The 17,415-nt window shown below is 35.4% G+C and overlaps 3 protein-coding genes across 5 annotated transcripts in view; 2 read left to right on the top strand and 1 right to left on the bottom strand.

Moving 5' to 3' along the window:
* Positions 1–1,225: 1,225 nt before the first annotated feature.
* On the top strand, positions 1,226–12,367 carry Dsor1 (mitogen-activated protein kinase kinase 1). Its single transcript, XM_011506284.1, has 9 exons — positions 1,226–1,915; positions 2,142–2,367; positions 2,854–2,966; positions 3,051–3,162; positions 9,251–9,427; positions 10,288–10,498; positions 10,589–10,627; positions 11,586–11,752; positions 12,120–12,367. The coding sequence occupies exons 1-9, from the start codon at positions 1,794–1,796 to the stop codon at positions 12,234–12,236; spliced, it is 1,284 nt and encodes a 427-aa protein (XP_011504586.1). The 5' UTR covers positions 1,226–1,793; the 3' UTR covers positions 12,237–12,367.
* LOC105367538 (sodium/potassium-transporting ATPase subunit alpha) lies at positions 3,204–8,676 on the bottom strand. Its single transcript, XM_011506282.1, has 5 exons — positions 8,000–8,676; positions 6,637–7,356; positions 6,037–6,345; positions 4,913–5,377; positions 3,204–4,193 (listed from the first exon to the last, which is right to left on the bottom strand). The coding sequence occupies exons 1-5, from the start codon at positions 8,646–8,648 to the stop codon at positions 3,268–3,270; spliced, it is 3,069 nt and encodes a 1,022-aa protein (XP_011504584.1). The 5' UTR covers positions 8,649–8,676; the 3' UTR covers positions 3,204–3,267.
* Positions 12,368–16,978: 4,611 nt separating the features above from the next.
* LOC105367537 (coiled-coil domain-containing protein 6) overlaps positions 16,979–17,415 on the top strand; it is a 6,905-nt gene continuing 6,468 nt past the window's right edge. For all 3 annotated transcript variants that reach the window (XR_913066.1, XM_011506281.1, XM_011506280.1), the window contains exon 1: positions 16,979–17,283. Coding sequence is in view for 2 of the 3 variants with exons in the window: in XM_011506281.1 (XP_011504583.1) it covers positions 17,062–17,283 (222 nt within the window). In the remaining variant the exon portion in view is untranslated. The remainder of the gene's footprint in view (positions 17,284–17,415) is intronic.

The following is a 17,415-nucleotide window of genomic DNA, read 5'->3' as shown; positions in this document are numbered from 1 at the left end:
GAAATATGCGATGCGTTAGAAAGAGTTAACATTAAAAAAAAAAAAAAAAAAAAAAAAAATGTTTCTCTTCATTTTATATACGTATTTGTTTGATTAATAAACTTAATAAGAAAATAAAGTTTGTTTTATTTTGTTTTTAAACAAAGTTCACGTTAAAGCGTACCATTGTCGTTCGAGTAGAGAAGTAGAGAGTCATAATGATAATTAATGCGGAAGAGGGTCGATCATGGTGTAAGTAATGACACGTTCGATTCTTTTATTATTCCAGTCATAATATATGTATTTGCATGTGGGGGACTGTGGGGGAGTGGGCGCGCGTGTTCACGTGTGTGTGCGAGCGTGTGCGCGCCCGGTCGCACATTAAATGCACGTCAATGCGGGTCGCAGGCACTCACTCCTTAATTTTTCCAATCTAACGTAATATAAGCTTAGCGCGATAGCGAGCAGAATTGCTTATTCATGAATCGTTAATTTTACATAATTAAAAAAAAAAATTTGCTAATTTTACAAAGTCTTCGACGGAGTTCACGTAAGTGCGAGCGTAAATATGATAGGAATATGATACTTTTATGATACGTTGCCAATTTTATTTTGCGTAAGAGCGTAATAAGTAATAATACGCTTAATTATGAAAAATGTCTTTTATTTAACGCGAGAGTGAGATTTGACGTGGAAAATTTCGGCTTAATAATTGCGATTGAGTATTTCGCAGAGCGTTAAATATCGTGTTTCAAGATTAAAGGAGTTAAATTTTATTTATAAATACAGTCGTCTCGTCTTACAGAGTTAACGCTCTAATGGACTATCATTTAATGCATTTGAAGCTAAAAAAATGATACGTTATCATGAATTTAATCCTAGAATTTTGTCAAGTGTTTGAAATCGAGTGAGACAACTGCACGACTGCAAGCTTGCAGGGTTAAAAATTTTTAGCCGAGAGTCGAAATTCAATAGGTAAGAGATAATCGAGAAATTATCGCTCATCAAACGAAATACCAAACATCGTTCTCTCGTCCCTTGAGACAATTTAATGCAATCGAAAGGCACCACCCAGCATAATCCGTAACCCTTAAACCTCATCGCCTCGAATACGAGATATAATTCGAGTAGTGTGGGTGTGCGTAAGAGTCACGCCTCTCTCTCTCTCTCTCTCTCTCTCGCTCTCTGTGTGTGCGACTACTTTGAGTGTTGCATGTGTCGAAGACTCATGCGGATGCGGCAGAAAGTTACGGGCGAGAGAGCGTCACCACACGATAATCCGGTAGTGGGGGCTGATGGTAGGGCGAGAAGGCCAGAATTCGGTATCAGCGAAATTATTTTCTTTCTTACAGTGAACGCGAATGATGAGATCCGTGAATCCGTGAGTTCAGCGTCGTGCCGTGGATGGCGGTACAGCGATTTACAATTGAATAAGTGCGCGAGTGAAACGAGTGACGGTGCGATTGCCCGTTGGTATATCACTCGAGCTCGATCGTTACGAGAATCGTCGATCTCTCTTGCTCTCACGGCCGGGGATACCGGAAGAACTCGTCGTCGTCCTTGTTGAACTTGTCCGCGGAACGTAAGAGCGTTATTATTATTAACGATCGCTCCGTTTAACGTGCGATTGTTCGTTTATGTACGCTTTGCGAATTGAAAGCATGGATGATTGAAAATTTTCAGGATAGGTATTACGAATGGTTTGAAGTTAATTAATAGGGAGTTTGTGTGCGCGAGGCTGTCGTAGTCGATTATTTCGTTCGTCCGAGTGTGCTGTACTGGTTGTTGAAAGTACTGTATAGTAGGAAGGAAGTATGTCGAAAAACAAGTTGAACTTGACCCTTCCGCCAGGCTCGATCGAACCTGCACCTGCGGTATCACCATCACCACCTGTGCCACCAATACCAACATATACGGAGCCTCCGGTTATACCTGAGTACGTAGTTATCATATCGTTTTATCAATTTTTTAAGGGATTTTCTTTGCGACAAACTGCAAAATGTCTAATCCATGAGCCATTGGCAAAACACGCAAATAAATAATATTATTTATTTTATATTTTTTTTTGTAATTTTTAAATTAGAAGTTAGAAATGTTTCTTCGTGACTTTGGAACCATTTGGATTAACCGTTTATATTAACCGTATTATTTTCATTTTAAAGTGGAGTTATGGGCAAAATGAGCATCGATGCCATTCGAGAGAGGCTAGAGGAGTTAGAGATGGACGAAGAACAAAGGAAGAGACTGGAGAGCTTTCTGGGACAAAAAGAAAAAGTGGGTGAACTATGCGACGAAGACTTTGAGAAACTTGGTGAATTAGGTGCGGGAAATGGTGGTGTAGTCATGAAAGTTAGGCACAAAAAATATGGTCTCATCATGGCGAGAAAGGTAATTTACAAAATTAAACGCATTATTGCGAACGTAAAAAATAAAAGAATATCACAATGATGCAAATCTTTGGATATTGCTTTTAAAATAAATGCTGTATAATTATTTCTTGATAAGTCGATTGGATGAGTCTTGATCAACTTATACAGGATAGATATTTTCTTTTGTTTGTTTTTGTATCGACCTCGTTAATCGATCTTTGATAAATCATATTGTTTTTTCAAAATTCAAAATGATCATTGACATTGCAACACCGTTGTTCATAGTTTTTAAGAACCAAGTTCCAAGTAAGAGTATTATAATTATTTTGTAAAAAAAAAAAATTTTATAGAAACATTTCACACCAACGTAGTAAACTACTAAACAAAGTTGCTTTTATAAGATATATAATGATTATAAATCGAAGGTAGACTCATAGACAATAAAAACACGTGTATTATGGTTTTGAATAATAATAAATTTACTAATACGTATCATTTCTTACAGTTAATTCATTTAGAAGTAAAGCCCGCCATTAAAAAACAAATAATTAGAGAATTGAAAGTACTTCATGAATGTAATTTTGCACATATTGTTGGCTTTTACGGTGCTTTTTACAGGTAATTCATTTATTATTTACCTAATCGTTAATACTAATATAATCAACGGTGCTTATTAATATAATTTTATAATATTTATTATAGCGATGGAGAGATTAGCATATGTATGGAGTATATGGATGGTGGATCATTGGATCTTATACTGAAGAAAGCTGGACGAATACCAGAGCCTATATTGGGCACCATCACATTGGCGGTAATTCCTTAGCTTGAATTTAGCAAAATTCTCACTCGTCGCACAAGCCAGTTTGTTGCCCACGTATTCGCATTAAGCCTCGTAATCTAATGCTAAAACAAAGTTTTAATAATACGTTTCCTTTTCTAGAAAACCTCCGGGATGCTCTCTTATCCACCATCTCCTCATTTCATCATATATCCACAAAAAGCATCCGAGAGGCAGACAGGGCCAGTACCAAAATAAATCCAGAGGCATTGTCTTTAAAACCTTCTCCGTCCCTGGCGTATACAATAAAATGCCAGTCAATATGATTTCGAAGATGAACGCAAAATTTAAGACCCAGTTTCCCATTCCCTGCTGAAAAATCGAATTCCTTCTCGTCTTACACATCAATAAGTCTACCATCTGGGTAATAACAATTGACAAAAAATACCCAGTTCTCGCCTCGTTGAGTAAGTTCATTCGGCTCTGATAATCCCAAGTTTGCCCGTAAGAGTCTCTAAAATCGTCGATCGCTTGGTTCTCCCATACATTCCGCGTACCAAACAGATCCTTCGGCATGAAGCCATGAAACATTAGGATGCAGAAATAAGTACAAAAGCCAGCCATGGCTTGGGTCATGCCGATTTGCCCGTACGTCATGGATATCAGTCTTTTATTAACGAGCTTGTCATATTGAGGATTCCTGGGCGCTCGGCTCATTATATCGGATTCCGCTTTTTCGTAGGCCAGTGCTATTGCCGGCAATAGATCCGTGCCAACGTCAACGCACAAAACGAGCTCGATTACAAATGGCAACGGTATTGAGAATAATATGCTCGTTAACATGGGCAACATTTCGGGAACGCTGGACGTTAACGTGTAAGCTATGGATTTCTTCAGGTTGTCGAATATCAGTCTACCTTCTTCCACTCCCGTCACTATTGAAGCGAAATTATCATCGAGGAGTATCATGTCCGCGGCGTTTTTCGCTACATCCGAGCCGGTTATGCCCATTGCAACTCCAATGTCGGCTTTCCTAAGGGCTGGAGAGTCGTTTACTCCGTCACCTATAATCCAATCGAGATAAGAATTTTAGGATCGTGCGAGTTCTTACCGGGGGACCCTAAAGTCCTGCAAAATAGCTATCGTTCGTTCATTTACATTACGAAATTCGAATTTTTATAAGTACTTTAAATGAAATGTCGATGGCTTAATTGTTATTAAAAATTATTGAGCTTTTTAATTTATAGAAAATTCAATTTTCCAGCAGGGAATGGGAATATTAATAATCTCGAATTCGCTTCGATTACGTTCCACGCACGCTTGCTTTTCAATTAGTCTTATCATTGTCTTTTCAATTAATTGTCCGTGACTGACACAGGTATACAAGCTCCAAGCTTAATATTTTAGTTTATTAGTTCACGAGTACTAAAATTATCCAAACATTCTTAAATTGTCGATGGAATGTATCGCTGGAATTACAAATGTTCAGCATTTTTGTATTTACCAAAAAATATATTTGCCTATGGTAAAGGAATATTGATTAATGCTAATTTATCATTCGTTGTGCGGGCTTAGGCGTGATGTAATAGCGCGATAAGCCTTCGTAGGACTAATGTTTTTGTTTCGCGTCGGGACCTTTGTTTCGTATCGATCTATCGATAGGCTTTCACAAGGTGAGAGATGCCGAACAAAGCAAAGGCGCCATTCGTCGTCATATCCGGAATCAGTTTAGTAGTTTTAAGTACTTTAAGCAGAAGTAGTTTTAAGCACTTTGTTCGTTTACCCGTAACAGCAACGATCTCTCCTAGTCTCTGGCAGCTTTCGACGATAAGTAATTTCTGTTGCGGCGAGGTTCGAGCGAACACAATCTCCTCGTGAACTTTGATGACATAGTCCAAATCATTCGAGCTCATTGTGCGCAATTCATTTCCAGTAATCACTACGGCTTCATTTTGGTTCATGGACGTGTAATTTCTATCAATGTCCATTAGTTGCTCGTATCTGGTCTCGTTGCCTTCGCTGATTATTCCCACTTTTCTGGCGATTGCAATGGCCGTCACTGGATGATCGCCCGTCACCATTATCACTTTTATGCCGGCTGTGCGGCATTTGTACACGGCTTCGTTAACGAATGGTCTCGGAGGATCCAACAAGCTCACAAAGCCCACGAATCTGTAGTCCTTCGTCGGAAAATTGTAGTTTTCTGGATCACTCGTGTTGAATTCGTAATTTAAAGGATACTCTGAAGCTGGTTGCAATACGAAAATGTAATACAAAAACTAATAATAATAATAATAATAATAATAATAATAATAGATAAGAAATAATATGAGGTAATGGCTGATGGCGATGTAAAAGCATAGTAATAATAATAATAATAATAATAATAGTAATAATAATAATAATAATAATAATGACGACGACGACGACGACGACGACAACGGCGACGACAACTACAACAACAACAAAAACAAAAACAACAAAAACAACAACAATAATAATAATAATAAATAGTAAATAATTAAATAATAATTCGTAAAGGAATGTAATTGGATTTCATATAGCTTAGTGTCTATTCTGAACTCGTAGCCTTTTCGTTTAATTAAGACTAGATATGATATCGTGATACATTGATCAGCACATTGTAATGGCTTGTAACGAATGATATTAAGAATGAATTAAATGACATTGTAATTTAGTAAGATTTAGATATTTCATTTTGTGAATCGTGTAAGAAATTACATTTGAATGAAATATTACATATTTTACGTTTCATCGACGATTAATAGTTAAGACGACATGTTTGCTTACTTCATAGCAAGTGAAGACTTAAAAGCGACTATTAGGAATTGTATTATTAAATTATTAAATTATTAAATTAGTAAATCGCGAGGAATTGACGGATACCTGATAGCTCGTAGTCACAGTAGGCCAAGACTCTTTGACCCATGAAAGCTAATTCTGTACAGGCCTGCTTGGATAATTCATAATCTGTCTTGGTCATCTGCCTTGTTGTGCCATCGATCGACAGAATCCTTGAGCAGAAATCTATTATAACTTCTGGAGCGCCTTTGATTATCACAAGGATACCATTCATATCTTTATGTATAGATAATTGGTATTTAGTCACCGAACTGAAGGGGACCTCGGCAACTTTGGGATGCTCTTCTCTGAAGCTTTTCGTCGGATGTATGTGCTCACAGAACTTGAGGATACCTGTCCTTTCGTTAATATCAGTATTATGTTGTTCTATAATACTTGTGTCAATAGAAATAACGTTAATAGAAATCAAATTTTTACACTCCTTATATATATATATATATATATATATATATATATATATATATATATATATATATATATATATTTTTTTTTTTAATTCCTAATGATTAATAATAATAGATTTTGCTCAAACATTATACGCACATCGATCTACTCGTTTTAAACAAAAAGTATCGATTCATCAATGACTGTGCGATCATGTGACACGTTAAAAATAAAAAGTACCTGTTTCCGACGCATCTCCAAACACCTTGCGATCTTCAATCATAGTATATTGAGAATGACACTCTGAGTTATCCATAAATTCTGCTCTTAAACATAGCGTGGCATTTTTCACGAATATATTGAAGGCGGGCTTTTCCATTAGGATGTCCCTCTCCACGCCCATCGATGCATCAAACGGTACATTGTAACGCGTATTATCGAACCAAACATTGGACACCGTCATCTTATTCTGCGTCAAGGTCCCGGTTTTATCCGAGCATATAATGGAGGTGGAACCCAGTGTTTCCACGGACTCGAGGTTCTTCACTAAACAGTTCTTCGAAGCCATCTTCTTAGCAGTGATGGTAAGACTCGTGGTTACGGTAATGAGCAATACTTCGGGCACATTGGCAATGATGATGCCGAGGAAGTATGTGAAGGCTCTTACGACGTCGCCATCGATTAACAGCGACATGAAAAAGAAGAACACTCCGCAGGCAATGGCGATGATTATTAATATATTGACGAACTGATGGATTTCTTTAGCTATGGGAGTCTCGGTTTTAGGCATGTTGCTGGTCAAGCTGGCCATACGGCCGATAAACGTATTATTGCCAGTGGCAATCACTATGCCTTTGCCTTGACCTGCCACGGCATAGCAAGAGAAAAAGACGACATTTCTGGACTCGAGCAGATTGTCATCGGTCGGATAGGTCGTGCAAATTAGTGGTTCGCTCTCACCTACGCGTTCATGTAGACTTTAGAAGATTGACTTTGTAGATAATTACAATTGCTTAACCATACGAGTGTTTAATTATTATTAAGTCAACATTGCTGAAGAATTTAAGTTAAGCTCAAGCCGTACAAGTGTCTTTAAAATTTCATATAAATTGTTATCACGGTAGGGTATCGTCACTTTTATTTTCAAGCCACTCGACTTCAACGATATAACAACGTCATAACAACGACAACAACAAACGAAACAGGAAACAAAACAAAAACATTATTTATCATACTGTTCGCGATTGATTTTATAGTAAATTTAAAATACTAATCCATCATAATTAAAGAATCTTATTGTCATTAATGTTATTATTGTTATTATTGTTATTGTTATTGTTGTTGTTGTTATTATTATTATTATTATTATTATTATTATTATTATAGCGGTATATAAATGCTGTACATTTTAATTTATCTCGATGATTAATGTAGAGAAGATTGAATTGTGTTATTATTTTTTTTTTTGTTGTTGTTTTTTTTTTGTTTTTTTTTTTTTTTTTTTTTTTTGTTTTTTTGTTTTGTATGCAACTCTTTCGATTTATTCGCATTATAGTAAAGCACAATTGTAAAATTGTCAAATTCAACGTATTTAAAGGGCGACCTGTTATACTGGAATTTTCCACTCCTAGACCATGACATTGTATGATCCTTGTATCGGCCGGAATCCTGTCGCCCATTTTTATTTCGATGAGGTCGCCTACCACCAGATTTTGAACTGGTATTTGCATCCTATTCCCTCCCCTTATTACTACAGCTATAAGCGGCACCATCCGCGTAAACGATTCCATGATTTTAGCATTCTTGGTCTCCTGTATGTAAGCGAAAATACCGGAAAACATGCAAATGATTATTATAATGATGCCAAACCACTCGATACCGTCGCCCGTTTGTTCGTAGAAATATTCTATTAGGTAAATTAAAAAACAAAGTATTCCACAACACCAGAGTAGAGCAGCAAAGCCAGAGAACATGCACATGAATAATTTGACGTACTCGGGCGTTTTCGCGGGTGGCGTCAGACTATTAAATCCTTTCGACTCGAGGATTTTTTTCGCTTCCTCATTTGTGATACCCTTGTCCACGTGGGTATTGAGTCTTTCGCAGAGTCGTTTAATCGGAATAATGTGATTACGAGTCTCCATTTCATTGTGCAGATCTCCCAATTCCTTTTTTGTATACTTTTTTGGTTGTAAATGACTGTTGCCATCTTTATGGGATTTCGGTGTTTGAGTTTTGTTGAGCACATTCATTTCTATCCAGGATCAACTAGGCGTCACTTTTTATATTTAGGCTAAGCTCTTTAGGTTTATCCTTATCTTATAATATCGTTTGTTTTTCCTTGGCGTTTCGATGAAAAGGGAAAAAAGGTTATTTTATCGTCGTTGCATAATTCAAAAGAAATGCAAATTGAATGCTAATTAGATCATTTTTTCCGGCTCTTCGGTAGCATGATGAGAGGGATAGACAATCGAGGTTGATATTTTTCTATTATTTATTAATGGCTTTAGTCGAATCGATCGTAGTTCACAAAATACATATGCAAAATATACATAAATACACGTACTATAAACATTTTTTAAATCATCGATATAATTTATCTTAAAGACATACTATTTAGTAGTTTATTATGACATGAAAAATACTAATGCTTAATAGTGAATTATATTGTTTTGATCGCTTTCTAACTTCACACCTCTAACTTAATTATGTTAACGTAATCTTTTTTTTCTTCTTCTTATAATTAAGTCGTGCAATTAATTATTACACGAAACATTATGGAACTTAAACATAATCGAATTAGTTTAATTATAAATGACAGCATTATTAAATTACTAATTTATAAATTTCCTAGGTTCTAAAAGGTCTAAGTTATTTAAGAGACAAGCATGCGATAATGCATCGTGATGTTAAGCCAAGCAACATTCTGGTCAATAGTGCCGGTGAAATAAAAATCTGTGATTTTGGAGTCTCCGGGCAATTAATTGACTCAATGGCTAATTCGTTTGTCGGAACCAGGAGCTATATGTCAGTAAGTCATTAATATTGAATATTTTTTTAACAATTTAGCAAGCAATGATTAATTTAAATCGTCCTCAACATCGTTGATTAAATGGTAATATGTGATAAATTTTTACATCAACTGTTTCACGTAGATTTCAGTGGCACTGAGACTTTACACAAATGAGCAAACTCAATTAATGACATCTACTAATAACAAATGGAAATAACATTTGTGATTTTTATATAATTTATATAATTGCACAAATAGATAAAGGGGGCAGTGCCTTTCATTTACCTTCAACAGTTTTAATATTTTTTCCATTTGTTATTATAATTGCTATTGTTATTATGGAATATTTAATTCAATAAATGATAATACTTTTTGATAATAGTCAGTTAATACTTTGACATTATGTTTGCACAAATAATAAATATTATAATTGACATAATTTTTATAACATGAACATTTTAAATCAGTATATTAAAAATAAATTAGCTAATGTAGTGTGCGCATAATAAACAGTGCAATGTCAGCCAAGTTTATAATTAAAAAATGCATTATCACACACCGCGTATCCCTTATAATATTATTATTCATTTACACTAAATTTAATTGTACGATTAAAAATGTCGAACAACGAATATAGAGTATTCGCGTAATTTAATAAATATATCGTCTCCACTATTTATATATTTAATGATATTACATTATAAATTTGATCACTGAAAATTATATTAATTATATTAAAAAAAAACTTATGCAGGAATATCATTTTTAATAATTGCACTCGCCATCATTTAACCCCAATACTTTATCGCATCAACAATTATTAATATTATTAATATCTCATAATAATATCATAATGCCTTTGCTCTTACGTTGGCTAGCCGGAAAGACTTCAAGGTACGCACTACTCGGTACAGAGTGACATTTGGTCCCTCGGACTATCCCTTGTGGAAATGGCCATCGGCATGTATCCGATTCCACCACCGGATGACAAGACAATAGCAGCGATATTCGGCATGCAACCGAGTGTCGCGGCTGACGGCGTTGCTGGCAACTGCATATCAACACCCACGACTCAATCGTCCTCGCATAGTAAGTGAAACAACCTGCTTTTACATATGTATTTATGGAACAGCTCGTCCGTCCTTTTATCTGACATTGTTTTTCGTTTCACGATTTAAGGCCGAAGCATGGGGCGCATCGAGTACGAGAGTCACCAGGGTAACGTATAACTATAAAATTTTCCTACTACCCCATAGCGGTTAACGTGCGTTTAATCTTTTATTCAATAGGCTCTTGAAAATTTGCTATGTTCAATGAGGGCACTGATCCTTGAAAGGACAGAGTTCGCTCTGTGTGAACGACAATTGAACATTGAAACGGAAAGAAAACCAATGAGATTAAAAATCTTTTTTATAATATAATTTTTTAAATGAAGACTTTTGTCCTGTTTGGATTAGCGATATGATCTGTCAATTTAAATACTATTATACATCGACATTATTAATAAGTTGAGTGATGACTTCAACGATTTTTCAATGGTTAATAGAACAAACGCGTACTCTATATTTGATTATAAATGGTCATTTTTTCATGATTTTAGACTGCGACAGATAATAAATTTTACAAATTTACAACATATATTAAAATTGCAATAGTATTTCTGTAAAAATTAATACAAAATATCTATCCAAAGTGAATCTGTTGTTATTGGCAGAGTATCTCGTGTAAATTAACGTTTAATAACTCAAGCGAACTATTTAGCATATTCAATATATTCAACAATTAACATCTTCTTATTGGATAATTAAATGTTTTAAACATTGTATTCTGGCCTAGATATTGTTGCAAGTTTATTGACATAATATTTAAATAATACACGAATAATAATAAACGGTGCCACTTTATTGCTAATTAAATTACTCTTATAAATTTATATAGTATATTACTGTTATGTAATATATAAATTTTTAAAATTTAAAGCAGATTCTCGGAGCTCGCTGTGCTTGAAAATGTAAGCAATCGTGTCTCTTAATTTAAAGAATAAAAAATACTACTACAATCGTCAATTATGCTCTCCATTATTTTCTATATCTTTTCGAATATATCGTATGAAAATATGATAAGCAAAGGCTCGTCGAAGCTATAGAGATAAATTCTTTTCTTTTATAATATATAGATCCAAGCAGTCCAAGACCCATGGCAATATTTGAATTGCTCGATTATATTGTTAACGAGCCACCTCCGAAATTGCCATCCGGAATATTCAGCGACAATTTCACGGACTTTGTGAATCGATGTTTGAAAAAGAATCCAGCGGAAAGAGCCGACCTCAAAACGCTTATAGTAAGATAAATTAGCCCGATTTTATTTACATCTATTCGATCGTAGATCTGAAAGTTATTATTCGCGTTTAACTAAACAATAATCCTTAAGGTTGAATCTTCCATTTATAACTAAATGTTGTGACAATTAATTCAGAAATAGCAAACGTAGCTAACTTAATCGTATAACTTGAAAAAATTAAAATACGTCAATTTCTTTCAATTTTTAAATAATAAAGATTCCATGATATTTCGATTAAATTGCTTGGACAATTATAACGAAATGCTTAAAGTCTCTCTTCTAATGCCTATGCTGGCGATTTTAAAGCCAATAATCTCGTGACACGAGCGATACCGATTCGTTAATATTTTCATTGTCGCTTGTACAGAATCACGAATGGATCAAGAAAGCCGAGTCGGAAAACGTTGATATTGCTGGATGGGTGTGTCGGACAATGGACATACAGCCGACAACTCCTACACGTTTGGCGAACGTACAATCCTGAATAAATGTCACTCTTACATACTTGACAACTTGCATTCACGTTCAGTACTCTTGAGTCGCATTTCCGTTTCACTTTTAATTACTACCACGTAATTATTACAATAGTGGCGATTTATTTTCTTCCTTAAGATTTGGTCTGTAAATTTATTGATAATATTATTTATATAGCCTATAAAATATAATGTTAATCGATATGAGCCATTCAGATGCGATATAATAGATAATGATGATGGGCGTTGATGGATGACGTGGATTTTATGTGATAAAGGCATAATTAGTACGCAGGCATAGTCTTAATAAGAGGAATGTGCTTAATAAGTGATATGTCGTTCACGTAGAGTGTCAAGGCCAAAGGACAAACTTATCATAACTAAAGGAGCGAATCTGTAGGAGGAAGGAAGCCTTTGCATAATACGTGATTATACGCACATGCAGGTACATGTGTGTGCGCGTGCGCGGCGTGAGTGCGCGTGTACTTGGTGCGTGACCAAGGATTGGAAATTCATTTATTTGATCGACCTATGTTCGAAGTGTGTATATGCGAATATGTACTCCAATGAAGGTTAATCAATGTAAAAGCAATTCAACCAATCTTTGTATTACCATGTCTTGCTCGCCACTGAACATTACTTTCTTTCTCCCAAGATGTTACTTTATTTCCCTTTATTTAACATTCTTTGATTTTAAAGTATGTAAGATGAATCGTTCTAAAATAGTCTGAATCTTATAATGAGCATTCATAAAATTCACTCCCCCCCCCTCTCCCACCCTCCCCCGCCGCGAAAGTAGGATTATTATACCAAACAAAAGTGAATAACAAAAACACCTCGAGACCCACATGAAATATAATGGCAAATAATAATAATGTAATGGCATTAAATGTATAATGCATTGATTTTGTGAGATTTGTACCTGAATGCTGTGTATAGTATAAGCTTCGTATTTTGAAGACAAAATAAATCGATCGAAATGTTAAATGACGCGATTTACTTTCTCCGTTCATAATTATAACTCTCACTACGTTAGCGCTTAAGCTTCCTCTTTCCAAAATGTAATCCTAAGTACATAATAAAGGACTGAAATTGCGACTTATACGTATACATATACTCTATATAAATATGAATTCATGCGAGCTGTAGCTGTAATGTGTAGTATGTTCGATAAACTTCTGCCGTGTATACTTAAATATTCAAAAAGGAAAAGGAAACGAGCGCAAACGAAAAGTCCATAAGAATGATTCTAAAAGTCTGTGCAAAAAGTTTTATCTTAGAAATTAATGTTACGAATATATAATCGTAAAGACACTCTCATCGCATTAAAATTTTACATATATTTGTTAAAAGTTTATTAAAAATTTTATATTATAAATATCGATAGTTATCTCCTATATAGCTATATACACGCATCCCTAATTGTATAATTATGTGATTGTATATAATTACGTATCAATTTTTTAACGAACAGCGCTTTTTTAATATTAATTTCACTCAGCGGTGGTAAATCGACGCATGAATAATGGAATGGAAAATTAAAAGAAGTTCGTATATAATAATAGATAAATTCGATTTTGGCCTTTTCTAATTTGGATTCAATTTTAAACTCATTATGCTATATAAAATAGTCGAGTAAAGCTATTAATGGAAAAATATAACTCTTATAAAATTAGTTACTCCGTCGCTCAAAAGTATTCGCGATACTAGATTATATTATAAGTGTATTATAAAATTGTTTGTACGCCTGTTAAAACTATCTAAACATGTATAACTGGAATCCATCTGTAAATTGACTTCTACAGAGTGTTACATAGAAAGTATTTTAAATAAAGTCTTATGAAACAAGAAATAACCAGTGAAAAAAAAAAGATAAAAATTTTACTTTAAAATGAATTTCAATTAGAGAAAAACAAAAATATGTTTCTTGTAGATTTATATATTAAGAAAAATTGATTTAACGTTAATAGTCGTTTTGTACATTCCAAGACAATAACAAGATAAAAACAAAACAAAAAACATGTAATATGTTATTTATTTTAATCATGTTTCTTCTTTTTTATATTTCCAAACAACTGATCAACTGAGAATTAAAATTTTATTCGCATACGCAAAAAATTATGTTTTGTAACGGATACAACAATAACATAGTAAATTCAATTTTAAAATTAAGAAATAAAAATGCTGATATTCTATTTTCAATTCAAAAGTTAGAAATTTGAGTTAAATGAACGAATTATTATAGGCACAATTGATTTTTCATATTTACAATACTTTTAATTAAAAAGTACAGAGATCGTAATATATGAGATAAAAGTTTTTTTTTTTTAATCTCAAGGCACTGATTCATCCTTAAAATAATGATAAAAAAAATTGTTAAATTTGCCTCTATGACAAAAAGTCGTACGTTGAAGATAAAATAAACAGAGTTATAATTTCTTCAGAATATTAAAAAAAAAATTTCTTATATATTGTACAAATTATATACATAATGTGTTTCAAATACATATTGTTAAAAAAAAAAAAAAATAATAATAATAATAAATAAATAAACGTTTCCCAATTTAATTTATGAGATTCAGTAGGTGATGCTATTACTGATATTTTGAAAAGTTTTTTCTAAATATTTTTAGCTTAGCTAATCCTTGCAATCCTGATTTAACGCATTAGACATCCATACACGACTCAATTTTCAATATTGTAAGTAACTAACTATAAATTTATTTGTAAACGTTCTTGTTTCCAAAAGTATTCTTGTAAAGAAGAAAAAAATGATTATACAAATTGAAAAAATAACAAAAAATAAGTGTTTTTAAAAAAGCAAAAGAATTGTATTTGCTTTATATATATATATATATATGAAATTTATTGTTTTCATTATAATAAAATAAAAAAAAATTATACTATTATATATGTTATTTCATTAAATGTAAACTTTAAAAAAGTTATGCATTAAAAGAATAATAGTAATAAATAAATTTTATAAAAAATATCCCCCGTATAATGGGCACATGTAAACTTGTATTTAATTTCATCTCGAAACGTGCTATATTTTTCCCACTAAAAATCATTTAAAATTATCGATCCTGAGAATATGATAGCCTCGTACAAGTTGCGATAAAATTTCACTTTTCTATTTACATTAATAGATTATGAAGGTATTCTGCGAATAACGAGTTGCATAACTCTGCCTGGCTCGAACATAAAATAATATTTCATCATCTCATACGACTATTGCAATTATTAAAACAATAATATTCGTGGCAATGTTGAGTAATTTTACTTTCTTTTCTAGACAATTTTTTAAGCTTGAGAAAGCTCCGTAACAGCTATTTGTTGAAAGCACGTTCTTCTCGTAGATGTCGTACACGCGTCGACTAGTTTGAAATTCCTCTACGTAAGAAATAATTGTTCTCAAATTTAGATTAGCATTTTGAAAATCTTGTTTATATATATATATATATATATATAAAAATCCTTTGTTTTGTAAAAATGATAAATGAAACGAAATAAGCCTTATTGGTGCTTCACTAAGGACTTTAGCTTGAAAATCTCGACAAACGAATGCAGGCTTTTAAAGCGCAAGATCAACGAATCCTGGGAAAATTTTGCTTTATCCTTGAGGCGAGTTAAATATACATTTACATTTAAATAGATAAAGAGCTTTCTTTTATAAAGGGCAGGGACTACGAAGATAATAGTTGAAATTTTTATAAAAATCAAAGCAGCTATCTGTCATCGCTTGAAGCTTCGAATCAACGGACCATTCGTTTCTATGATATTGTTAGAGACAAAAAAAATTACATCCGCCACTTCACCTTGACTCCCCGTGAGCACAGGTAAAAGTCGCGGCAATCGAGGCACCTTAGAACCCAACCATCGATGCCCAACTCCAGAATAGCAGTCCGCAAACAAACTTAGTGGTCTTATTTACACGGAGAGCATTGGCCCGGAGGATTATCAGGTTTTCGCATAATTCCTCGCTCCGTATTGGCTATCGGTTCCCGTTCCCGTTCTAACGACAAATCATGCCTCGAACGGGCCTATAGCCTCACCGTTCCCAGTGACGGCAAAACTCTCTCCCTCCCTTTCTCACTCTCTCTCTCTCTCTCTCTCTCTCTCTCTCGCTCGTGAGAGATCACTCTCTGTCATTGTCTTTCGAACGGGGCTGTTGATGGACGTATCAAACAGCTGATCCGTTATAACCAGGCCGATCTCGGAGCGGAGGAGATGCGTCGAGCACATGTTAATGCACATCGCGCGCCAAAGTCCGAGTTTTCTCGAGTATTATCGGTCGGGTGGTGGACGACGACATCGTCTCCGAGACACGCAACAATTTGCTAAGCGAGCCCTTAAGAGTGCGACACGGCGCCGGTTTGCCGATCCAATCAAGCGAAACCCACGCGCCCCGCCGCATCCACCGCCGCCACCGCCGCCGCCGCTGCTGTTGCTGCTACTGCTGCTGCTGCTGCTGCCGCCGCCGTCGCCGCCATCGCCATCACCTCACAATCACCATCGCCACCGTCGTCACTGTCGAGTCAATCTACGAAGATCTTTCAACGCCCTCGAGTACTGGAACGCTCCGGTGCCGCGACTCCCCTGTAACGGAGCGTCGCGTCCGCGAGTCCTCGCCTTAAAGGAGGATCCGTGTTAACGTACATAGCACGTGCACGGGCGTACGTACGCGGAGGTTCGCTGCTTCTCGTCGCACACACAGGCGCTCGGGTTCGCTCACGTACGCGCGCACGCGCGCGCGCACGCACGCAACATTTGAAGGAGTTCCGTGTGCCCGCGCCGCTGCGCTAGACGTTTTTGGATTTAAAGAGCCGAAGAAAAATGGCTGACCGCGACAGCGCATCCGAGAGTGACTCGAGCTCTATCGACGGTGGCCCGATAATGATGCCCCCGTCGCCGGTGACCCGGGAGCAGCTGCAAAAGAGAATCGAGTCCCTCCAGCAGCACAATCGGGTCCTCAAGGTCGAGCTCGAGACTTACAAGTTGAGGGTCAAGGCGCTTCAAGAGGAGAATCGCAGCCTCCGGCAAGCCTCCGTCATCATCGTGAGTTTCGTTAGCCCTACCTCGTCGTGTATGCAGGGCCAATTTTTACGAAAGGCCTATTGGTTTGGTTGTATTGAGGCCTTTTCCATACTGTCTCGTCCCCCCCCCCCCCCCCCCCCCCCCCCTCCCCCC

The sequence above is a fragment of the Ceratosolen solmsi genome, unplaced genomic scaffold (assembly GCF_000503995.2).
Source record: "Ceratosolen solmsi marchali unplaced genomic scaffold, CerSol_1.0 scaffold7, whole genome shotgun sequence".
NCBI lineage: Eukaryota > Metazoa > Arthropoda > Insecta > Hymenoptera > Agaonidae > Ceratosolen > Ceratosolen solmsi.
Note: the sequence above shows the minus strand (reverse complement) of the source record. Positions and strands in the feature narration are given on the sequence as shown.

What these genes read in the sequence shown, in the direction of transcription:
- LOC105367538 (XM_011506282.1), bottom strand. Translation starts at nt 8,648, where the DNA reads ATGAATGTGCTCAACAAAACTCAAACACCGAAATCCCATAAAGATGGC. An exon ending in CTGTGACTACGAGCTATCAG is followed by an intron (nt 5,378 to 6,036) that starts GTATCCGTCAAT and finishes TATTGCAACCAG; the next exon opens with CTTCAGAGTATCCTTTAAAT. An exon ending in AGAGATCGTTGCTGTTACGG is followed by an intron (nt 4,194 to 4,912) that starts GTAAACGAACAA and finishes ATTGGATTATAG; the next exon opens with GTGACGGAGTAAACGACTCT.
- Dsor1 (XM_011506284.1), top strand. Translation starts at nt 1,794, where the DNA reads ATGTCGAAAAACAAGTTGAACTTGACCCTTCCGCCAGGCTCGATCGAA. An exon ending in GAACCAGGAGCTATATGTCA is followed by an intron (nt 9,428 to 10,287) that starts GTAAGTCATTAA and finishes TACGTTGGCTAG; the next exon opens with CCGGAAAGACTTCAAGGTAC. An exon ending in CCGACCTCAAAACGCTTATA is followed by an intron (nt 11,753 to 12,119) that starts GTAAGATAAATT and finishes TCGCTTGTACAG; the next exon opens with AATCACGAATGGATCAAGAA.